General features: G+C 52.1%; 1 protein-coding gene across 5 annotated transcripts in view; it reads left to right on the forward strand.

Annotated features, from left to right (window-relative positions):
- The window catches only part of SPECC1 (sperm antigen with calponin homology and coiled-coil domains 1), a 97,958-nt gene extending 74,174 nt beyond the window's left edge, over positions 1-23,784 (forward strand). For 3 of the 5 annotated variants that reach the window (XM_084822935.1, XM_084822933.1, XM_084822936.1), the window contains 3 exons: positions 5,509-5,662; positions 6,601-6,703; positions 16,877-17,318. In XM_084822935.1, coding sequence (XP_084679061.1) covers positions 5,509-5,662; positions 6,601-6,703; positions 16,877-17,236 — 617 coding nt within the window. In that variant the 3' untranslated portion in view covers positions 17,237-17,318. Of the gene's footprint in view, positions 1-5,508; positions 5,663-6,600; positions 6,704-7,639; positions 7,985-16,876; positions 17,319-19,067; positions 19,128-20,713 lie in introns of those variants that run through there. The other 2 variants (XM_084822934.1, XM_084822937.1) reach the window with 2 other exon arrangements.
- Positions 23,785-24,026: the final 242 nt, after the last annotated feature.

Here is a 24,026-nt window from a genome sequence, read left to right on the forward strand (position 1 = left end):
ATCAGCCCATAAACCTTTCCTGCCCACCCCCCGCTCTCTCGGTCTCCGGCCCTAGTTTTGCATGCAACTCCCACGCCAAGAACGAATCTTTCCTCGCCCACGGGCACTGCTGCCCTACACCCCCCCCACACATTAGTCACCTCTATTGTTGAGACGGGCTGCTGTTTTTCACTTTGGTGGGATCGGGCGCCTCTGACGTGCCTCCATCCCAGTTCCTTCCTCTTCCTCCCCTCACTGTTCATCCTCCCTTGATGTCTCCTGTCGATCGTTGGAGGATGCCAGCTTGCAAACCTTAGTCACCCGACCTCCCACGCCACATGGGGGGGCACTTCCCCCCTCCCCGACCCTCTCAGTGTCTCCCAGCGTCTTTTGAGGGAACAGCCATGCCTCATGGCTTCCTCAGAGATCAGACACCCTCGTCTGAAGACATCTGAGTAGCACGCCTTGCATGGGCGGCTGTCCAGATCGCATCAGCTATGGACACATGACGCTGTCTCGCACAGAGTCAGAAAGCCTGTCCGTCTTAGTTCGATATTGTTGGCTCCGGCGAACAGTGGCTCCCATTCAATTCATTTCTTGCATTTCTATACTGCCCAAGAGCCTAATCTTGCTTGGCAGTTTACAAAGATATCCCCCCTCCCCAAATAAAATATAGTCCCGTGATAGAACACCATTTGCATACAAAAACGCAAAACCAACTTGCTCGATCGACAATTAAAAAATCCCAGGGCCTGTTAAAAATCTTACATGCTATCAAATGACTTGGCGCCGAAGAGATGACAATGCCAGTGGGAAGAGCATTCTGCAATTGGGGGGTCACCACTGAGAAGGCCCTCTAAACTTCCCTCGGAGGAGGACCTCAGGCAGTGTTCTTGGGCAGGGAAGGGTCTTCCCCCATCATCTGTTCTCTGATCCTTAAAATGTGGGGTTTCCGGGGATTGAATGCTTGTGGGGAAAGCCATTATCTGTGTAGACATACCCAGGAGCCTTTCCCTTTGGTTACCGGTGCTGGTTTCCCAGCCCAATTTCAAGGGCTGCTTTTACTCTTCAGAGCCTTCAGTGATTTGGGCTTGAGCTAATTGAAGCACCGCCTTCTCCTCCCCCAGCCTGCCCACACCAGGAGGTCATCAGGAAAGGCCCTTCTCACTTGTCCACCGCCAAGGGAGGTTAAGCTGATGAGTACAAGGGAGAGGGCCTTTTCGGTGGTGGCCCCGCATCGCTGGAATCAACGTCCATCAGACGTTGTCTGGCACCTTCTTTGCAGCTCTTCAGGAGTGCTCTGAAGGCCACCATCAGTTCTCGCTGACTTTCTCCTAAACTGGGGCTGTTGGTATCTATTGGTCAGTTCAGTTTTTAAGTAATATTAATTGGCAATCCCTGCTTTTGTGGGTTGTATTGAAACATTTTCTTATGGATTTTTTATTGTATCCACTTGGTGGGGTTTATATCATGTATATGCCATCTTGAGAGGGTTCCATCCTTAATAGTGGCTTAGAGATAATGATAGACAGACAGACAGACAGACAGAAGATGTCAGGCCCAAGTCTGATCCTTGGGAATTATGAGGCCACTGGGGTGGATGACGGACTGCTTCCAGGTTCGATTTCCCAGCATCTCCAGGTTAAAAAGTAGAGCTGCTTGAATTCTGCACCTTATTTGTAGGTCATTTCACCAGATTTCTCCAGGGGGAGGAGAAATTCTCCCCCCGTTTCTCGGGGGTGGGGCTCAACACTTCCAGTGGCGGCAGCACGTCGTTTTTCTTCTTCCTGAGTTTTCTCTTTTGTTTCCCTCCCCGCTGAAACTGCAAGAGGCAGCCTGAGTTTTCCGATTTCTTTTTTGCGTTTTCACATTTGCTTTTAGAGGGTCCGAGTTTGCTTTTCGAGTTTTCAAGTTGTTTCCAAGACGTTTCTGAAAGTCTTTAAATTGTCGCACATTTTAACCGCAGGTCAGCTTGGGTGGCCCTGTTTGGGCTGAAAGACGACTCATAAATTTACAAAGAAACAAATCATTGGCTCAAGTTAGCAGGATTGTGGGTTGAAGGGCTGGCGACATCATTTATATCCGCAGCTACAATCATCGCTTCGTCTTACCCCTGCCTCTGTTTACCTCCCTCCTTTTGTTGCCTCCTCTGTAAATTTTAGATGAAAGAACAGCAGGGTGGAAAACTCGGGCGCCAAGATCTGGGGGTGGGGGGGAGGGACTGTGATTATTCCTGCCTCCACTGCTCGCCAAACTCTGATGGACATTTAGTTAGTCCATGATAGCTCCAGTGGGAGCGCACACGCCCAACATTCTCAGGATTGCATCCGCTATCTCATAGCGAGCCAACTTTTTGATAGGAACGCAAGGCCCTTTATTGGGGGGGAAGGGGGGGGAAGGATGTGCTTTTGAATATGCTTAAATTCTTCCGCCTAGGGCTGAAAATGGCTAGAATGCGTTTTTGCAAGGCTGCAGGGAGAATGTTAAAAGGGGGGAGTCATTTACAGTATCCAGCCATTACTTTAATTGAGCAGCTAGATAAACACTTTGGAAGAGCCAGAGATCTCTCAGGGGAACTCCTGCTTACTGGAACAAACAACCAAAGAGAGCAGGATCCATGGCGTTGGCTGTTTTTGCTTTTGTTTTTGTTTATTTGCTAACTCCCCTGGTTGTTCTTGTGTTACTGGCTCTGGCTGGGGAGCGTGAGGTCATTCCTCTGCCTCTCTGGCCAACGGATGCTGCATGTCAGGCCAGCATCGTAACTCCCTCCTACAAATCTATGGTACGACCACACTTAGAAAACGGCACAGCCCCAGTCACCGCACCTAAAAAAGGATATTGACCACTTGTGAAAAAGCCTAACCTGGACCCAGAGGATGTTAACAATTATACGCCAGTGGCCAACATCCCCTTCCTGGGCAAGGTGCTTGAGCGGGTGGTTGTAGGACAACTCCAGGCACTGTTGAATGAAACGGATTATCTAGATCCATTTCAATCGGGCTTCAGGCCTGGTTTTGGAACAGAAACTGCCTTGGTCGCCTGTGGGATGACCTCTGCTGGGAGAGGGACAGGGGGAGTGCGACCCTGTTGATTCTCTTGGACCTCTTAGTGGCTTTCGATACCATCGACCATGGTATCCTTCTGGATAGGTTGTCTGGGTTAGGAGTTGGAGGCACTGCACTACAGTGGTTCCGCTCCTACTTGGATGGCCGATTCCAGAAGGTGGTGCTGGAGGATTATTGCTCTGTGCCGTGGCAATTGTGCCATGGTGTTCCACAGGGCTCTATTTTATCCCCCATGCTGTTTAACATCTACATGAAACCGCTGGGGGAGGTTATCCAGAGGTGTGGGCTGAGGTGCCATCAATATACGGATGACACCCAGCTCTACCTCTCTTTTCTCATCAAACCCAGGTGAGGCAGTGGCTGTTCTGAATCAGTGCCTGGGCACGGTAATGGACTGGATGAGGGCCAATAAACTGAAACTCAGTCCAGACAAGACGGAGGTACTGTTAGTGGGTGGTTCGTCTGCCCGGCTAGGTGATATTCAACCTGTTCTGGAGGGGGTTGCACTCCCCCTAAAGGATCATGTTCGTAGTTCGGGGGTGCTCTTGGATCCAGAACTGTCACTTGAGGCACAGGTGAACTCAGTGGCACGGAGCACTTTTTATCAGCTTAGGCTGGTATACCAACCACGCCCTTATCTGGACAGAGATAGCCTAGCTACAGTTATCCATGCTCTGATAACTTCTCGTCTGGATTACTGCAATGCGTTATACGTGGGGCTGCCTTTGAAAACGGTCCGGAAACTTCAGCTGGTCCAAAATAGGGCAGCAAGATTGTTAACAAGAACTGGCCTGCAAGCTCATATTACGCCAGTACTTTTCCAGCTGCACTGGCTGCCAGTCCATTTCCGGGCCCGATTCAAAGTGCTGGTGTTAACATTCAAAGCCCTTAACGGCTTGGGGCCAGGTTAACTGAAGGATCGCTTCCTCCCATGTGTGCCTGCCCTGACCTTAAGATCATCATCAGCGGTGCTTCTCCGTGAGCCCCTGCCAAAGGAAGTGAGGCAGGTGGCTACTAGGAGGAGGGCTTTTTCTGCTGTGGCACCCCGGCTCTGGAATGAGCTCCCTAGTGAGGTTCGCCTGGCACCTACATTGTACTCCTTTCGGCACCAGGTGAAGACCTTTTTATTTTCCCAGGCATTTTAGCATTTTAGCTTTCTAAATTTTTAGCTTTGCTGTTTTAAGTCTGTATTTTAAACTCCTGCACTGCTGCTATGTTTTATTGTGGTTGTATTGTTATATGGTGGTTTTAATGTTCTATATATTTTAAATTGTTTTATTGTGTGTTGTTTGGTTTTAATTTTTGTGAACCGCCCAGAGAGCTTCGGCTATTGGGCGGTATAGAAATGAAATAAATAAATATTGGAGAGTTGGGAAAGGTGCAGGAGAAGGCAACTAGAATGATTGAAGGGCTGGAGTGACTCCCTTCTGGGGAAAGGCTGCAACGTCTGGGATTGTTTAGCTTAGAAAAAAGGTGAGGAAGGGAAGATGTGAGAGAAATGTACAAAATTATGCACGGGGTGGAGAGAGTGCAAAAGAGCTATGGAGCTGCCTTCTCCTCCTCAACATCATAGCACACAGAGTGGAAAGGTCGGGCACTCGTGTCGTATTCCCAGATCCAGCCCCCCCTCTCCAATCCAGGGCTTTGGCAATCGTTCCCTCTATTTCCAGTGTTCATGTGATGGGTGCCTTTGCTCTTGTAGCCAAAACAGCCCCACCCGTGTGCAAGAGGGGAGGTACCGGCAGACTCGTGGGGAACCCCTGGTCTTGCAGAAGTTAAAAAACCAAAACTTTAGGGGGAAAGAAAATCAAAAGGGACCACCCCCCAAAAACAAGCCTATTGTCTGTTGTGGAGGGGGGCAGACCGGAATGGACTATCAGAAAAGGGCATGGCTGGCTGGAACCAGAACAGGTGCACTCCACGCTACAGCCTTGTTTTGCAGCTCCCCTTTGTTTACTTAGTTCCGAACGCATGCCCTGTGCTGGAGAGCGAGGGCTGAATTATTTGGCAGGCACTGGAAGTGTGCCTGCTTTGCGTTATGGCTAATGGCTGGTGTGCTGTGATGGCGGAGGGAAGGCTTTGGGCAGACCTATGGCAAATCCCACCCCCCTCCCCGTGCGCAGCTGCACTCACATGGGGTCAGACTGTGGCACAACAAGCTTCCTTGAGCTTTCACCTTTCTTAATTCTGTGTGTTTGAGGGGAGGGGAAGGGGGGGCAGCAAAGGGAATGTTCGCGTTCCATGTGGGGCTGCCCTTGAAGAGTGTCCGCCGTCTCTGTGGCAGAAGGCCAACGGAATTACAGCTCAGTGTTCTTTGGAGTGCGTTAGATTGCTCTCCTCTGAGTTGCTATCCTCTGTGTTAAATGCATTTGTGTCTCGCTGCATGCCGCTAGTCCTCTTGAGGCAGCTAGTTTGGGAATTCAGGATGTAATGGTTCTTGTTTCTCCCCCGCCCATCCCTCTAGACCTGCTGAAAGGGAGAAGCGAGGAGCAGAAACGGGACCACTTCCTCCGTAAGAGCCCCTCACTGGAGTCTCTGAGCAAGCCCCCCTCCATGACCTTCGCTGGCAGGATGCTCACCTCCACCCCCAGCGGCTTGAGACCCCCAAGCAAGCTCAGGTAAGGATGTTGGGAGCCCAAGGAAGGGGGAAACTGGGAAGAGGTCTTACGCTGATCCAGCAGTCTGTATCACCATTCCCTAACCCGGTACTCTCCCATCATCCCCAGCCGGCATTGGAGCAGACTTGTTCTCTTTTGCCCCAAAGAACTAAAACAGAATGGGGGGAAGGAAATTTCAGGGAAGCAGATTTAGATGTCAGAAGAAACTTCCTAACGGTAAGAGCTGTTGGACCATGGATCCGTCTGTCTCGGGACATCTCCTTCGCTGGAGGATTTGAAGCAGAGGCTGATTGGCCATCTATCATGGATACTGTAGTTCCGACTCAAAGGACCAGTGGAAGGGCTTTGGCTCAGTGGCAGAGCCCCTGCTTTGCATGCAGAAGGTCCTTAGTTTGATCCCCAGCACCTCCAGGAAGGGCTGCAAAAAACTCCTACTTGAGGCCCTGGAGAGCCATTGCTGCCAGTCTGTGCCAGCAATACTGCTCAAGATGGGCCAAGGGTCTGACTCAGTATAAGGCTGCTTCATGTGTTCTGAGGTTCCTGTGCTTGAGCAAAGGGGTCAGTCTAGATGACCTCCATGAGAGCCAGTGTGGTGTAGCGGTTAGAGTGTTGGACTAGGATTCAGAAGATCCAGGTTCTAGTCCCCACTTGGCCATGAAGCTCACCAGGTGACTTTGGGCCAGTCCCCAATTTTCAGCATAACCTACCTTACAGGGATGTTGTGAGGATCAAATGGAGAGGAGGAGGAGACTATGTAAGCCGCCTTGGGTTCCTTGCAAGAGGAAAAAAAGGGCAGGATGGAAATATAATAAATAAATATAAATAAAGAAGGTCCCTTCCAGTTCTAAAATTTTACAATCCTGTGATTTTCCTACTCTGAGCTCCATCACAGGGCAGTCATTAACACGATCCGTTCTCCTTCCCCCTCCTGACTTTAGCGTGGAGAGGAAGGACCCCTTGGCCGCTTTGGCGAGGGAGTACGGCGGCTCGAAGAGGAATGCCCTGCTCAAGTGGTGTCAGAAGAAAACCGAGGGATACCCAGTAAGTACGGAATGCAGACTGACCAAATGCTTTGTGATGTGGACTGCTGGGGGGCGGGGCGGGGGGCCTGGGTGGAAGGGGGAATGTAATGATGCGTAAACATCGCACAGCAGGCTGGGGTGCTTCCCCCTGAGTAATTTTTGTGGCATCCCTTGCCTGTTGCTAACCGCGCACCCACAAGAAGCAGTATTAGAAATACAACTAGGGATGGGCAAAATATGCGATGTTTGGTTACGTTGCCATTCTCTGAATTCCTCCTCGAAGTGCGGATTGCCTCGTTTGTGTTCCCGGACACAAGCTGCTTCTTTTCCGTTGGGAAAAATGTGCATTTTTGAACATGTGCATTTTTCCCAATTGAAAAATACGAATTTTTCCCAAGGCATGTTCCTTCCTCGCCCCAGGTGAAAATCCATATTCCCCCCCCCATAGGCTAAAGCGTGAAAATGTGTGGTTAGGGAGGAAATGCGCATGTTGCATGTGCACACTTGCGAACACAAGCACAGGGAATTGTGAAAATTTCTTGAGAATTGTGTTCCTGCTCATTTTGGGAGTTGCCAGCAGGACACGTTTGGATGATTTGTGAGCAGAAACGAAATTCTCGTGCGACTGTAGATCCCACTGGGAGGCAGGGAGGGGCGTATGTTCATGTGTGCTAACGGCCTCTTGACATTCTTTCGGCAGCCCCTGCTGACACCTGGCGGGGCGGGGACGTGCCCTGTCCCAAACATGGGAGCGCACCGTTTCAGCACGTTACCATTGAAACAGGCAAGCCAGGCCCCGCTGGGCCTGTTTGTTGTTGTGCTTCCTTGGAATTACGCCTCTGCTTGCCAAAAAAAAAACCACAATCACACACACACACACACACCCTGCCCACACCCCCGCTCTTGGTTCAAAGGACAGCTTCATTTGGTTTATTTTTATTTCTGGCTCTTGCAGGGAACCCGCTGCTACCGCTGCACCCTCACGGCCGTTACGAAAAGGCATCTGCCGTTTTTGGCCCAAGTTTCAGTGAGGCTTTTATTTTCGATACGCTTCCCTTCCTGACGAGCTTATTTCCCCCGAGCAAAAGGCTCCGTTTCCCTGGCGCAGAGGAAACTCTGAGGGGGCTTTTGCTCCAGGGGAGCTGTGGAGGCACGTCTCCGGGTAGCAGGGGAAAGGAAATCCTGAGAGCACAGTCTCCCAAAGTGAGCTCGCTAGGGATGGACGAACGTCTCAGTTTCGATTTCTCTCCATTTCTCATGTTTCGGTTTTGAGTTTGGTTCACCCCAAACTTTGAGCATTAAAAAAAAAAATCACAAACTTCGTATGCATTTTTATTATTACATTATTATTTATGATTACTTGTATATCCTGCCATTTTTCCTCCAAGGAACCCAAGGTGGATTACATTATCCCCCTCCTCTCCATTTTCCACTCACAACAACCTTGTGAGGTAAGTTAGGCTCAGAGTACATGACTAGCGCAAAGTCAACTGTGAGCTTCATGGCTGAGGGGGGACTAGAACCCAGATCTCCTGAGTCCCAGTCCAAACACTCTAACCACTACACAACACTGGCTCTCCATTTTTGTGTGTATTTCTCCCAATAGGAGGATTTTTGTATGCACCTTTGCCGAATATACACATTTTTTGGAAGCTATTTCCCTAACTTAATGTGTTTTTTTAGCATTATGTTCAATAATTTATGCATTTTTAGAGTGCACTTTCCCCCTAATATAGCCATTTTTAACACAGAGTTCTTTATTGGAGGACTCCATTGGAAAATTCGGAAAAGTGCTCATTTCAAAGGGTTAACTGAATTTGGGTTCATGTATTGGTTCGAAAGTGTGAAATCAGGCATGTTTGCATTAAAGCAGAAACTGAATGAATTTCTCCCCATCCCTTGAGCTCACTGGCTGGCTTAAAGGTTGAGTGGGAATTTGAACACGGGTCTCCCTGATCCTAATTTGATACACTAACCCAGCTTTCCCAAACCTCCAGATGTGTTGGACTGCAACTCCCATCATGCCTGGCCCTGGTGTCTGGGAATGCCTGGAGTTGAAGTCCAACCCATCTGGAGGGGCCCAGGTTGGGGAAGGTTCTCTAACCCCTGCACAGCACTGCCTCTCCACTTGTGATTTTGTGGACCTTTGAATAGACAGGCTTATTCGAAAACCATGTGGTTCTGCCGCTGAACACCTCTTTGATCGGTTGGCAAAACTGTAATTCTTTCTATATATAAAACGTAAGAAGTGATATAGGTCAAATGTGAGAGAAGGAGTCAGTTAGGGCAAGGGGCTTTTGCCTTATGCGTGCAGCCCCAGTCTCCGAAGTGAGCCGTGGGCGTCCCGCTCAGCACGGCCGAGTCCTCACCTGTTCGACAAGGGATGTCCTTCTCGTCCCCTTAAGCCTCTCAGCACTGTGATGCTGGCAATGTGATGCCTTACGTCTGTCAAGAATGTGATCGCCCTTGACACCGGAGACGCCTTGCTGAAAGGGAGGTTGCGGACGCTGACAGTGCTGATTTTCCCCCGCTCGTAATTCCCGGCCTTCACCCCCTCTTCGAGCAGCCCCATGCACAGGCATCAAGCAAAAGCGTGCACCACCAGCCCTTCCTTTGGGTCTGTGTTCCGTGGACGTTTAGTCTCATTAGCTTCTGTCTTCGTTAATCACGTCATTAGCGATTAAGGCATTATGGAAGAGCTCCAGATCTGTTTACCCTGCAGAGAGAGGAGTCATTTGTCAAAGGGCCAAGCCTCAGGCTGGATTAAGTCTCTCGGCGCTGGAGCATCGACCCGTAACAGCAACAACAAAAAACCACCCTAGACACAGTCTTCCCCTGCCTGGCGCCCTCCCGATGCCTAGAACTATAACTTCCATTACCTTCAAGCAGCATGGCTGGGGAGAATGGGGGTTGTAGTCCAGCACACCCAGAGCGTGCCAGGTCAGAGCAGGGGATACCTTGGTGATGCTTCAGCCCCTTTGTCCAGCTTAAACTTTGGGCCGCTCTCTGCAGTTTGCCGTTTTCCTTATGCCAGCTGATGACTTAAAAGCGCTCCTTCTACTGTAGCCGTGCTGGATGCATCAGATGGAGCGAATGGGAAAGTGCTCGTGAGCCAGATTTCCCCCCGTAACTTTTATTTTCCATTGTTGTTTTCTGAATAGTAAAATAGAGCTATACTTAAAAAAATGAAAATGGGGAAAGCATAATGCAAAGCCAGGACTCATGAGAACACTTAAACTGATGTTGGTGTAATGAAGGGAGGCTGTTTGAGAAGCGCTAAGCTCCAACCCACACCCGTCGGGAAACACTCAGATGGGCTACAGCACAGGAAGTGCTTAACTAAAGGGGCAGGAGAGCCCTTGGAAGACTCCACCACCTTTTCCCGCACACCGTAAACTTGGCGCACTTGTTTTAGAGTAGGCAAGCTGAGTTTCAAACCCTGTTCATTGGACGAGGCCTTCAGCATCTCCTCTTGACACACGAAAGCAGGGGAAAATACAACGTGTGACGGCCATGAACCAGCGGCACAGCATAGAACTGCCTGCCCCAACCTGGGGCCCTCCGGATGTGTTGGACTGCAACTCCCATCATTGCCAGCCAACATGGCAAATAGCCATGCTGGCTGGGAATGACGGGAGTTGAAATCCAGCACATCTGGAGATCACCAGGTTGAGGAAGGCTGGTATAGAACAACGTATTAGGCCCTCTGCAGAAGGTGGAGCAGCCTTGCGGTCAGGGCCTTGGCGTCCGTCCTGGGAGGCACGAGGCCTTTTGGTGATGGTTCTGAGCACAGCTTGACCGCTGGGCTCCCTGGCCGCTTTCGCTAATCCCTCACGTAAACGCCCAGTGATTCATTAGAGCTTGTTTAAGGGGAGGCCTGTTACTGTAAATAAGCTGAACGGGACTTCAGCCGTATCCTCTCACATTTTCTGCCCTCTGGTGTGACAGGAGATGATTAGGACGTGGCCACCGTCCACGCTGGGGAATTCCACCTTTGGACAGTAGTGGTTCTGCCAACGATGTTCTAGGGAACCCTGGGGCTCCACGAAGAGAAAATCAGGTAACGGAGGAACCTCAAAAGACAGTGTAGTGTCTTGAGTTCAAATCCCCAAAGCTTACTGGGTGACCTTGGTGCCAGTTTCTCCTTCTCTTTCTCCACCAGGCAGAATATACAAATATCAATTTATGAACTAAGGAAATAAAAGACAGCTTGCCTGCTGCTTGCCACAGTGGCTCTTTTCCCTGGAACGGGCAGCTGTGGGAGAGTGTCAGGTGTACTGCAGATGGACAAGAGGCAAGGGTGGGAGCTGGGCGGGCCCCATAAAATGCTCCCAGAATCCTCTGCAGTACACAGGGACTCCACAGCAGGCCAGCTAAGGTAGAGAGGGGTTCCCGGTTTGGAAACCACTTGTCTACCATTTTAAGCATGGCAGGCGAGTTTATAATGCTAGGGCAACATGTGCATTTTTGTTTATTTCACTGTACTTTTGACCATCACAACAACCCTGAGAGGCAGGTAAGGCCAACGTCACCCACACAGTTCCATAGAGGTGTGGGGGATTTGAACCTGGATCTCCCTGGTCCAACACTCTTAACTCAGTCTCCCGCAACCTGACACCTTCCAGGTGTATGTTGGACTACAGCTCCCGTTACAACCCCTGCGGCCAGACTGGGTGGGGATGATGGGAATTGTAGGCCAACACATATGGAGGGTGCCAGGCAATAGGTTCGGTGAGGGGTGAAGCCTTTAATCTTCCCCACAGTGGGAAACGTTCTCTTACTGCTGTGGTTCTCTTCGTGATCCAAGGGGTTTAGGTGGATTCCATATCCGCGGGAAGAGACCGTTCTCGTAACGAGTGGCACACCTGATAACAGCCATGTAGTCTTTCCACATTTTGGTGGGAATTCCTCCACACCTGGGTTTCCGGTGCCGTTATACAATACTCCCGCTGCCTGTCCCTCGCGATCGTCGCTCAGATAGTTTGGGGCCAGTTTTGCAGAAGCTGAACACCCCCTCCCCCGGTGCGGGGTCCTTGGAAAGAGTGGGGCTGTGGGGAAGGACCCAGAAACGTCTTCCTGGCTTGGTCTCTGGGCTTTGTTGTGTTTGGAGGAATGACTGAAAAGCCTGTTGGAACGCAAGTTCACCGGGCCCGTATTTCTTATTGGAGACTTCCTGGCTGCAGCCTGCCACCGCCGTCTCCCGCCTGCTCGTAATTTACCACAGCACCAAAGCTGACAGGGGTCAGGCTGAGATCATCCTCCCTCCTCATCGCTCGGAAGCGGCTTCAGTCAGGAAAAAAGCATTTGAACATAATTCTGAGCTGCTGCAGAAGTTAGCCAGGGACATGACGGGGCAGCCCTGGCTTAAGGCAAGCCTGTATCCACACGCCAAGGCCAGTGTGTGACGGTGGGAGTGGGGGGGCAAGGGGGAGCGGGCCACGGCACCATTTGTTTTGTTTTATTTCTTTGTTGTGCAATTTGTACCCTGCCTTTCTACCAAGGAAGTGGTACGCTAATCCACAGCTCTGTAAGCCATTCTCAAGACTGATAGCTCGCCTTTCCGTAAAACAAGCCACGGCTTGCAAAGCTGTGGCCAAATGTCTGAATGTGGCCATTTGCTTTGCCCTCAGCATAGTGCCAACAGGTCTTCAGGTAACCTCCAAACTTGAGGTTCCCACTTCTTTCTCGCCGTTTCCGTTTTGCTTCTGTAGAATCCTAGGGTTGGAAGGTTCCAACTTGAGGACCAACCTGAGTTGGAAGGTTTAAACTTGAGATTCCTACTTCTTTCTCGCTGTTTCCTTTTTGCTTTTGTAGAATCCTAGTGTTGGAAGAGGCCATTTAGGCCCTTGAGTCCGGCCCCCTGGTCAGTGCAGGAATCCAGTTTCAAGCATCCTTGACCTCCAGCGACAGAGAACCCGCCATCTCCCTGGGCAGTTGGTTCCGTCATCGGACTGCTCTGACCACTGGGGAGTTTTTTGTAATGTTCAACCAAAATCTGCCTTCCCATAACTTAAGCCCATTATTTCGTGTCCGAGAGTCTTAGATGATGGAGAACAGGTTGCATCCCTCTTCTGCATGAGAACCCTTCCAGGACTTGAAAAGTGCTATCATATCCCTCCTCAGTTTTCTCTTGCCAAGGCTAAACATACCCAGTTCCTTCATTTTTTCCTTTTAGGACTTCGTTTCTGTATAAGACCCAAGGTGGGTTCCAATCAGATTAAAAATATCCGAACTCTAATAGAAATGAGGAGGAAGAGAAAGAGAGGAAAAAGCAATATTAATAACATCAGATAATAACATCAATATTAAAATGATCTGAAAACTTAAAAGTCCATGGCTGCATTCCTCCATGTGTTTACCTGGGAGTAAGTCGCATTGAACACATTAGAATTGAATTCTGAGATAAACGCGCAAAGGATTGAATTGTGAAAGGCAGGAAGGACATGAGAACATCATGATAAATGAACTGCTACGAAAGCAAAACAAATTAAAACTCATTTATTTCATCTTGCTTTCTCTTAAATTACAGCAGCTAGTCCTCCTCTCAACCGGAGCACTCTTTCTCCTTTTTTAAAACCTCCTGTTTTTCTTATTTGTTATCTTATTATTTCAATTATAAGCCTTCTGTCTGGGCCCTGTTGACTTCTAAAATATTTGCGCAGCAGTCAGTCCTGCTTAGTGTTTAAGGTATAACAAATATTGTCTCGAGTCGAGGCTGATAACAAGTGGCCGGGAACTTTAATAACAAAAGGACCACAACCTACCAGTGATGGCTGGAATTCTCTCTCCCCTGCCTTTGGCATGCAACACCCTTCAGCTTCTGGGAGGGGCAGAGAAAGCCACTTGCCCTGTGGCTTGAATTTAGAGACAGGGAGAGGTTTTTGTTTCTCTCTGGTGCTGGCTGGAGTAAAAGCAGATTTGGAGTGCTGTCACTCTGGGAAATAGGAGGCCAGTGTGCCTCCTGGAAGCAAGTCATTGAACACTGTGGGAAACAGATAGGGATATACAGAGTTTGTTAAACCCATTCCGTCTGTGTTTCGCAGATTGTCAGGCATCCTTCATTCCGTCTTCTGCTCATTGATGGAATTGGATTTTTGTTTTTACCAGAAATTCGTTCTACTTGCACTAATGCGCATTCCCACATCAATGCAAGTGCACATTAGTGCCAGTGCACACTTGTGCTAATACGCATTAGTGCATTAATACAAGTGCGGATTAGCGCTACTACGCACATCTGCACATGCGTGAATGCAAATGGGCACAAACCCCCCTCAGAAGTGAAAAACTGATCTGCAGAATCGGTGTCACTCAGAAAAAGCCGGTCTGCTGCAGCATCCGCACGTCAGATTCGTAGGAATCCAAACTAGTTTGAATCTATTGCGGATTTCTCCAACATCCCTAGAATGCTTGATTAGAAGGACGTTTGCTCCTGGCCACACTGCCTCGAATCCCACATGGGAAAGAGATTTGTCATTATCTTTCCCTTCTACCTGACTTTCCTGGTTCTCCCCTAACTTTTCCCGAGATCACTCCGGCCTTTGGCAGCCAAGGTCAGTGTTGACGTCCTCGTGGCCCCACTTTCCCTCCCGCTGCAAGCTGCTTCCCCCTCCCCAAATTCTTCTTGCGAGTGGGATTGGCCGGACGCAGGGCCGCGTGTGTGCGTGCCCAGATCCTCCTTGCATTGTGCGGAACAGGGAGGCGGCGTGATAAGCAGTGCGAGGTTCATTGTTCCGCTGCCGACTTCCTCCTTGGCCAGCTGTCCCCCCCCCGCCCCTTCTCCCGCCCACTTTGCTGTTTGCTTTTCGTGTTGGGAACATTGCAGCGATGGGGCAGGATGCATCCCAGCAGGTGCCGCTCCTTTGCCATCATTCCAGAAGTGCTGAGACCCGACCCTCTTTTGTTTGGCTTCCCATTTTTCCCCAAGTGGCTCAGGGAGGTTTTCGTGGGCCTCTCCTGTTTGGACTCTCAATAACCCTGCAAGGTGGGTTAAGCCAAGAGACACGTGGATCTCTGGGAAGCAGTGCGTTGGGCTGCTAAGATGGACCCGTTGGTCTAGATCCAGGCAGTCTGTTCTTACATTCGTATGGCATGAATGTTGGCTATTCACTTGTACGGAGCAGGGAATGGGGTCACAATCAGGAAATCTCTTAAGGAGGAGAACACAGAACACCCCAGCAAAATGGTTCTGGGGTGAAGTTTTCTCACTATGCACAGTTTTCCCTTTGCACCCCATTCCTCTTCTTGTTATTCATTACATTTCTTAGATGCCTTTCTCAAACAAAAAAGTCTCAAGGTGACTTACAAATCTGCAAATTAAAACATACAAAACTTTTTTTAAAAATGTAAAACAGCTACCAACAAGTCCCACGCCCCCATAAATTATCAACAAAATGCCGCCAGCCTTTAGTGTTGGGAACAGGGAGAAGGAGAAATCCATCTAGGAACACCGTTCCCATGCCTGGATGACAAAATCCCGGGGGGGGGGGGGGCTCTTGATCTGCCCGTACCCCATTGCCACTCTCCAGCCACACAGATAACCATACTACAATCCAGACCGCCCAGTCGTCTGCAAGTCAAGCGCATGAGTTTCTTGCACCAGTCGGGGGGGCCCTCCAGGCTGGAAGCCTCCCCCTCCTGAAAACAAACAGCCATTTTTATCACTTTGTTCCCATCTTGCTTTTGAAAAGTGGCAAAGCGAGATAATCCAATCTCAGCTGAGCTCCTTAATATAATTAAAGTCCTTGGTAATTAAGATTTGGGACTCGGGGGAACAGAACAGTTCCCCCCTCCACTGACACCAGATTGTCGCCTCCCGCTGCTGCGTTGATCGCCACGGGTCCAGCTGAGATGTTAATTCTGCGGGCGGCAAGAGGCATCGATCTTGGCGCAGCGCCTCCGGAAGGCCTTGTCTCCTGCCTGACTGCCACTGATAGGGCTGGATTGCGCGTTTTGTCCTAGGGCTGTTTGTGCAGCACAGAGACATTGGACCCCGGCCCTGGCCTTCTGATATTTGGGACACAGAGCCCAAGGGGGCGTCGGGGACACTTGCGTTCCGGCTGGCAGCCCTCCAGATGTTTTGGCCTACAACTCCCATCAGCCCCGGCCAGCATAGCCAGTGATGGGGGATGATGGGAGTTGTGGGCCAGAACATCTGGAGGGCCATGAGTGGCCCTGACCCCCATCCCCGACAGAGGGATGAAGACCTCCAGCAAGGGGACACAAACCACCCCTCTCGGTCATCAGTTCCATTGTCGACCGGCTCTTCCCATGAAGACCTTTCCCCTAAAGGAACGGCCTTGTTGGGTTGGCTCAAGGATCTGTCTGTCCACCTGGGCTCCTAATTCGGCCCTATGGGGTTCCCCAGATGGCCCCTCCCTCTCCCCTGCTGTGCCACCTTTCTCCTGACAGCTTCCTGGCTTTTGTGTCCCTCGCGCCCCCCCCCCCCCACGTTCCAAAAGGCCTCTCCGAAGTCTTCGTTCCTGGCAGTAAGAGCTTTAAAGCTACAATGTGCTGGGATTGGGGGTGATTTTTGGCCAACCCCTGGAATGCAGCCCCCAAGGGCTGAAAGAGGTTCCACACCCCTGATCTGTCCAGCCCAGCAGCAGTCAGGCAGACTTTGAGAAGCCCACAAGTAGGACACACAAGCCCTCCTTCCCCCCATCCAGTACCTGGGGTTGACTGCTGGAGGACATTCGCTCACAGCTGATGCCTCTTGCTAGATGTCTGCCTTTTTCTATTGTACTTTAAAGCCCCCAGAAAGACACTATTGCCCCGTTGTTTCAGGAGCCGCCGAAATGGAAGAGAGGGTTTCTGGGCGCTGGAGCTTACCGGCCGACAGGTGTTGTGCCACTCCTCCATCTTTCCTTCCTTAATGGATCTTCTGTGGTATTGGGGGGAGCAGGTAGAATGGAAGAAGCGATGAGAAAACACGGGAGGGGTTAAAATGGAACGCGATGGCGGCTGGACCCTCCATAAAGTCCTGTAAACGACGCCATGCAATTGCATAAGAAAAGCTTCATCTGGAAAGCAACCTGAGGCTCTAAGGGTGCAATCCTGTGCATGTTTGGACAGAAAAAAGTCCTACAGTCCTGTGCATGTTTGGACAGAAAAAAGTCCTACAGTCCTGTGCATGTTTAGACAGAAAAATCTTCTACCATCTCTGTGCTTCCTCCTCTCCCCTTTCCTTCTGCAGAACATTGACATCACCAACTTCAGCAGCAGCTGGAGCGACGGGCTGGCCTTCTGCGCACTCCTCCACACGTACCTGCCCGCCCACATTCCGTACCAGGAACTCACCGGCCAGGACAAGGTGCGTCCCTCCGTTAGACTGTGGCCAAGGGGGCGCATTCCCAGAGAGCACCCCCTAGTGACAGGGATGGCAATGCAAACAGTCCCGTCCCCCGCTCCCTCGCCGCTCCCCAGATCACGCGGGGGAACGGCCGAGTCGGGAGAGGGGGGCGGTAATGCTTGTGGACTAGGAACTTTTAATTATCTGTCCTTCAATTATCGCATTTTTTTTAATTTATCTTCTAAAAAAGAGAATTATACATAAATGATGATAACGTTATAGTTTCTGTAGCTTTTAAAGAGAGCCAATATGCACGTTCTCTTCAGTTGTATAATCAATGTGTTAATTCCAGGTTTCTATAGCCTTTTTTTTTATGGTGCATCTGGTGATGGTGCAAGTCCAATTCTAATAGTTTTGCTTGTTTGTTTGTTTGTTTGTTTATTGCATTTCTAATTCGCTCAATAACTAATGTTCTCTGGGTAGATTACCAACAGTTAAAAAGCTAAAATACCATAGAACAGTTACAAATATAAAATACAATACAAATATTTAAAAGGATAAAATACAATCTAATGCAAAACAACAAACAGCACAGGAATCAATAAAGCAGGCTTAATGGCCTAGACCTAGGTCCCTAAAATGCCTATGGCTCTAAAATTGTTGTTGTTAACCTTTTTTGAAAGTTGTCCTTGCTTTACAAACAGCAGTATGCAACATTTAGGAAGAGTGGAGGGAAGAGGGAGAAAGCGGGCAGAGAGGTCATATAGGAAGGGCAGAAAGAAGTCTGTGCTTGTGCACAATGTGGAACTAAACACTGTGTCTAGCATGCTGCATATCAGCAGGTCCATCTTGCATGTGTGTACACAGAGTATCACTGGGAAAAGATTGCCCCCAGCCTTGTAAGTAGCCATTCTCTAATCACCTACGGTGAGTTGAGAATTCCCTCTAGGAGACCAGGCAGGGAAACGTTTTACAAGCAATTCAAACTCCATATTAGCGCAATACATTTCTTAGGACAATCCAAAGGTTACCCCCCAAATGTGCAAGCTTTCACAATCTCCAGATCTCTTCATCAGGCACGATGTTACAAAAAAGCAGGTTGGGGAGGGGGAACTGGGGGGAAAGGCTGACTTGATGTTGAAGTCATACGTGCCCTGCTACCCTTGCAGCAATTTTAGTGTGTTCTCTACAAAATGGGAAGTTGTCAAATAAGCTCTGAATCTTATTTTTAAACTCATTTTTTCATGCTTGAAATCACTCCCTTTGCAGCTTGAATGGAGCAACATTTATTGAGTTGGGGTTTGGTTTCCTGAGCAGAAGGCTATCATTTGCATCAGCCCCACCTCTTTCTCTCTCCTTTTTTAAAAAAAATATATTTACTTTGGAAGTAGAAAAGGTTACAAAAGAACAGCCCCTTCACATATATGCCTTCTTAGAAAGGTGCCTGGGCCAAAAATTGCTGTTTTACAGAAATTGTTTCATCTCTGAATTTTTGAGCTGCTGTATTCCTTATCTGGTTGCTGTATTCTTTATCTCCTGCTGCTGTTGTAGTGTTACATGTAAGGGATATTCTAACTCAGCTTCCCCCAACCTAGCATCCTCCACATGTGTGGGACTGGAACTCCCATGGCCCACAGCCAGCCATGGATTCCCCCTGGTCTTCATCTGGCAGTCTAACTCAGGGGTGTTGAACCTCTTTCAGTCAAGCTCTTGGGGGCTGCATTCGGGTGGTGGGCGGCACCAAAGGCAAGAGGGGTGGGGTGAAAATACCAGCATAATTTAGCTTCAAACTCTTCCTGCCTTAGGAGAAGCATTTCAACCTTTCAGGACAGGGGGGCAAAACTGGGCAAAAAACAGGAAACCACCAAACGATTGGTGGCTGAGGGAAAGGGGGTGGGGGTGGGAACAGTGGAAAGGGCGAGACATCTGGGGAGCCTGCAAAATGGCCAGCCCAATCTCCACTGGCAGCTAGGTGCGGAGCAAGGCCTCCGATCACCCATGCAGCGTGCGGGCTGGCTGATGTGGGAGAAGCCATTCTTCTGCTCTGATGCCTTTTCTCTCCCCACCCCGTCCCCCCTGCTCTTGTTTTCCACAGAAGAGAAACCTCCTTTTGGCGTTCCAAGCTGCAGAAAGCGTGGGCATCAAACCCAGTTTGGTGAGTGCATTTGTTCCGGGGGTGGGGTGTGTAGGGGGAAAGCGGCGTGAGGTGGAAGGAGGTTTGGGGGGAAGATGCCAGAGGGGCTCAGATGTACTCCTTTGGGAAAAGAGGAACTGGGGTGGGGGGTGACTGGGGGGACAAGCAATTTCCTTCCCAGCTTGTTTGCAAAAAGACTCGGTGCGGCTGTCAGTGCAGTCCCCAAAGAGCCCAGTGGGTGGCGCTCCAGCTCAGCCGGGGGTGGGGCGCTCCGGCAATTTGTGGCCTGCAGGCCGCGAGCCCACCACCTGCCCGCCGGCCGCTCGCCTGCCCCATAGGACACAGAAGCGCAAGCAGAGAGAGCTGTTCGTATCAGAGCTGGGGCTGTTCCTGTCCTGCCTCCCTCAGGGGCCAACCTGATGCCCCAACGGGACTCCGCAAGCTGGACACGGGGCCAAATAGCTCTTCCATGCGGCCCGAAGGGCACCTAAGGGCATCCCCTGAAGTATCGGAAATACTTTTTGTACTTCCTCCCCACGGGCTTCTCAAGATCGTACCAGTGATGGCAACGGGTTCCTGCCCACTATGTTGTTCACTGCAGCTCCCACACTCCCCAGCTAGCACAGTCCTCTGTGCATCCAAGGCTGGCATCTTCCCAGCGGTGCCAGTCTCCCCGGAGTCACGCCAGCTGTTCTTCCAGAACGTTTGTTGCTGTTCTTTACCCAAGTCTCCCTTAAACCAAACCCTCAGTTCGTTTTCCCCGTGTGTCTTTTTTATTTATTTCTAAAAAGTTGTTATTAATCTCATTTCTTAAAAAGGCTCCCGGCAGAGATGTAATTACATCTGGCTGCCCACTTGCTCCCTGGAAGCCTTGCCAGCACATCAGCGGCTCTTTGGACGGAGTGGCTGTCACTCCTTGCTGTGGCCTTCAGTCACTGCCGCAGGGGAGATAAGGAGCCGCCATGTTCCACAAAGCTGGGACGTGTCCGGTCCGGCGTGGGCAGCCTCCGCCTGGGCTCAGACAGCCACTTACCTCTCTCCAGGGCTTCACAGAAATGCTCCAGAAGTGATGCCCTAATCAGATGGGTCCTTTCCAAATCCTTATCTTCCAGTCCTTTTCTTAAGGATCCCTGGATGCCTGTTTGAAAGGAAAATTGTGGCCTTTTTCCCTTGCTGCTGTGGCAGATTTGGCCCCGGGGGGGGGAGGTAGCAGGGACTGCCAAGCGGGCTGCCTGACAGAATTCTCTTGGATGGGGGGAACTTCTTGGAAAGCTTAGCCCCAAAATAGTTCCTCCATGTTCGGTGCATTCTATCTTTGAACACCCAGCTACTGGGGGGAGGACATCAGGGTAGGACTGTTGCCTTCGTGTCCTGCTTGTGGGCTTCCCAGTGGGATTTGGCTGTCCTCTGTTGGAGACAGGAGGTGAGCCCAGATGGACGTTTGGTCTGATCCAGCGTAGGAGGGACATCTCTGGACCGTCATCGGGGCTCAGAAGAATCCTCCGGTCGCCCACTTCAGCAAACATGCTTCACAGTTCCCTGTTACGCTTCCTCTTTTTCCACCCCCACCCCCCAGTGTCTAATCATGTCCCCATCCCGCCCCGCAGGAGCTGAGCGAGATCATGTACACGGACCGTCCCGACTGGCAGAGCGTCATGCAGTATGTGTCCCAGATCTACAAATATTTTGAGACCTGAGTTCCCAGGGCAGGACCAGGAGGAAGAGGAGGAGGAGGAGGAAGGCATCTGAAGACCAACACCACACACGGCGCTCGATCACTTCAAAAGACATCCAGCACGCACCCCCCCTCCGTCGGTTCCTGCTCTACGAAGTCCGGCGGATGTTTCTGGCGGCCCTGCGGAGGCGCTCCTACACTGTGCTCCATAACACTGGGCCGTTGGGCCTGAGAGTGCCAAATCGACTCTTTCCCCAGGGACCAGCCGTGGGGCAGAGCGGCTCCTGTACCTTGCAGGGCTTGCCGCCGCTCGGGCAGCTCCGTGGGCGTCACAAGGGCAGCGGCTGCTTCTCCGTTCCACCGAAGGGCGGAACTCCGTGAACGCACGCCCACCCCGGTTGGCTTCTCCGCCGTGCGGTAGTGTGAGAACATCCTGCGGCAATCCGCCCTCACCTTTCATTTTCATTCCTCTGAGCCCATGGGGAGCTCAAAGAGCCGGAAGCGGACGGGGCGTGTGCCCCCCAGCCCAGCCCCCTATTGGCTGTGTGGAACAAACCGGGGCTGGCTCCGTTGAATTGGCTCTCCTTCCCAAGCCCCCAAAGGGACAGCTCCCCTGGGGCAAGTCTCACACCACTGGCGTTATTCCCTGCCCCAGCGCAGTAGTGATCCACGTGGGTCCTTGGCTTTGTGTGAACGCGCCCTGGCAGATTAGGGTTATAGGCCGCTGGGAGTCGAATGGGCATTCATACGTCCAGGACCCACAGATGTGTTTCCACCTCAACCCAGTGGAGGCAGGTGGCTCCGATTTCAATGGGGCGGTGGATCTGCTCCAGGTTTCAGTCGGAAGCACCTTGGAGAGCCCCTTTAGAGTTCTGGCTGGTTCTCACTAACACCCGGAGCAGATTCACTGCCCCACCGACATCAGAGCCACCCGCCTCCGCTGCCTCAGCCTGCAGGACGGTGGGGGGGCAAGGCCTTCTAAAGGCTCCCTTATGAGCTCCGCATTTCACCCTCTCTCTATGAGCTGCATTAGCAGGGACGCCCCCCGCCCCCAATCTGCAGCAACATAGGCAGGTCCAGTTATAGAAAAGCACTCCTGGGCCTCTTACCCTATTGCACCAGCGTAGCGAATTTGGCTGGCCTTGCTTCCCCAGCTGCTGCATTGCAACAGGAGAAGCTGCCCTTTCCGAAATTCTCCTGCCTGTGTCACAGCGCGAGACAGAGCGGTTGGCGAGTGTCAGCCTGCGCTAAACCTGGCCTTTGCGGGGCACTGCACTTACTCAACTGAATTGCGCATCACGCAAGCCGGCCTCCCCACGGGGGGGGGGGGGGGAGCGGCGGCCACCTGGCAGAGGGACGTGCTGCTACCCGCCACGTTCACTTACTGCATTGGTCATGCGCATAAGCAAGAAAACAAGGTGTCCAGGGAGCAGAGAGAGAATGGAGGAGGAGAGACGGGGCTTTGGAGGGCTGGTAACAAAGCAGGAACTTGACAGGCCTGATGTGGTCAACAGCTGTTGAAACGGCAGGGTTGCCAGTTTTCTCCCCTGCTAGGGCTCCTGTGCCTCTTCACAGCTGCGTCGTGCCCAGCAGGAATTCCGCAGGCCGACCTCGTCCTATGCAGGCGAAGGGACAGGTTGAATGCGCCACCTGCCAAATTTCAGCTGGCCGCGTGGCTGTTAAGAGCACAGGCGCCCTTCCAGAAAAGGAGTTGGCAACCCTCACACCATCTCTGCAAGTTGACACAATGGTAGGGGAGCAACCGCTGGTGCAGGCAAGTGCAGCCAGCTCGTTTCGGCCTAATTAATTAAGGCAATCCTCCCCACGGCGGGTTTATGTGGAGCAAAGTCCAGGGCAGCACTGCATCCATCTGAAGACATTTGAGCCACGGCAGTTGCAGCGGCCAAGGGCTCCCCTGCACGCTTCCGGCGCCCTCCCGGCATGGGGTCGCAGCTGGGCCGGGCCATGCGGGTCAGAGCCAGAGCCGGGAGCGCCGAACGCGTCGGCCTCAGCTGCACCCGCCTCTGCACGTGGGGCTGCGCCACATCGTGTCACCAAAGGCTGCCACGGAGCCTCACCAGGAGCGTATCAAGGCCTCCCCTGCACTGAAGCGCGGTGCAACCGGTGCAGCCCTCCGTCGCCGCCTCGCTATGAGCCCCTGGCTGCTCTCCAAAGCTCCGGAGCCAAAGCCAGCGGAGGGGCCGCTGCCTCTGCAGCCCAGCCGCGGAGGCCGCCGTCGCCAGGCGTCTCCTTGCCCTGCCCACCGCCTGGGGGCCTCCTGAGCTGCTGCGCCTGCCTCGAGCCCGACCCCGCCACGCCAGCCGCAGACAGCGGCGTGACTCCAGGGTCACGGGCGTGCTGGACGTCCCACCGAGAGGACGATGACCCGCCCCCCGAAAAATCTCAGCGTCCCCTCTGCTCGGGTCGTTGTTCCCTGCTCGGTGCAGAGCCGGAAGGTGCCAAAGGCCTGGGAAAAGCCGCGCGCTGTGGCGAGCGGGCGCACCCCGCCTCGGGGCTGATGCTTCGGGTACGCGAGGGAATGCCAACCTCCCGGCTTGTGCTGGCAGCGCAGCAGGCTCTTTCTCCCATAGTTTGGCTTCTCCTCTCTTTCCACCAAAAGCCCGCCCTTTCTCCCTCTGCCCCTGCCAATTTTCGCCTCCCCAGGCAGGTGCGGAGTGAAGGTTCGGGGCAGGTTTTTCGGCGCGGGTTCCCGACCGTGGCTAATTCTGACAGCGCTTGGGGGAAATCCGTCAGCCTCCCACGAAGGCCTGTCTGGCGTTCAGATGTTACGGGCGACCCATCTTCCCTGGAGGAAGCTCGCAACCGGGGCTCGCAGGCGCTCGTCGCGGATCTTGATGCGGGGGCGGGGGGCGAGGGAGGAGGTCTAGGGGAGGACCGCTGCTTTCGCGTAGCCGCCTCCCCCGGGACGCCCTCCACACCTCCGGGGGAGTCGAGGAGGGCAGGATTGCGCTAGCTGGTCCCCGGCCATGCGCGGCCTCAGACGCTGGCAAGCGCATGGAGCGGGAAGCCGGCCTGTGCGAATGTTCCCCGACCTGCGGTGGAAATCAGGTTTGCCCCGCGGGTCACCCCTGGCAAGGTCCCGCCTTCAGAGGAATTGGCCTCCGAGGTTTTCTCGGGGGCGGGCGGGGGGGAGGTTTTCTTTGCTGTGCGGATCAGTGAATGCAAGTTGGGGAGGGAAGGTGGTGTGAGGTGGGCAGGTTCCGAGCGCGCCTGTCCGCGGGCGA

This window comes from Heloderma suspectum, chromosome 16 (genome assembly GCF_057233095.1).
Source record: "Heloderma suspectum isolate Gila_16-S chromosome 16, 16-S_ref, whole genome shotgun sequence".
NCBI classification, from domain to species: Eukaryota; Metazoa; Chordata; class Lepidosauria; order Squamata; family Helodermatidae; genus Heloderma; species Heloderma suspectum.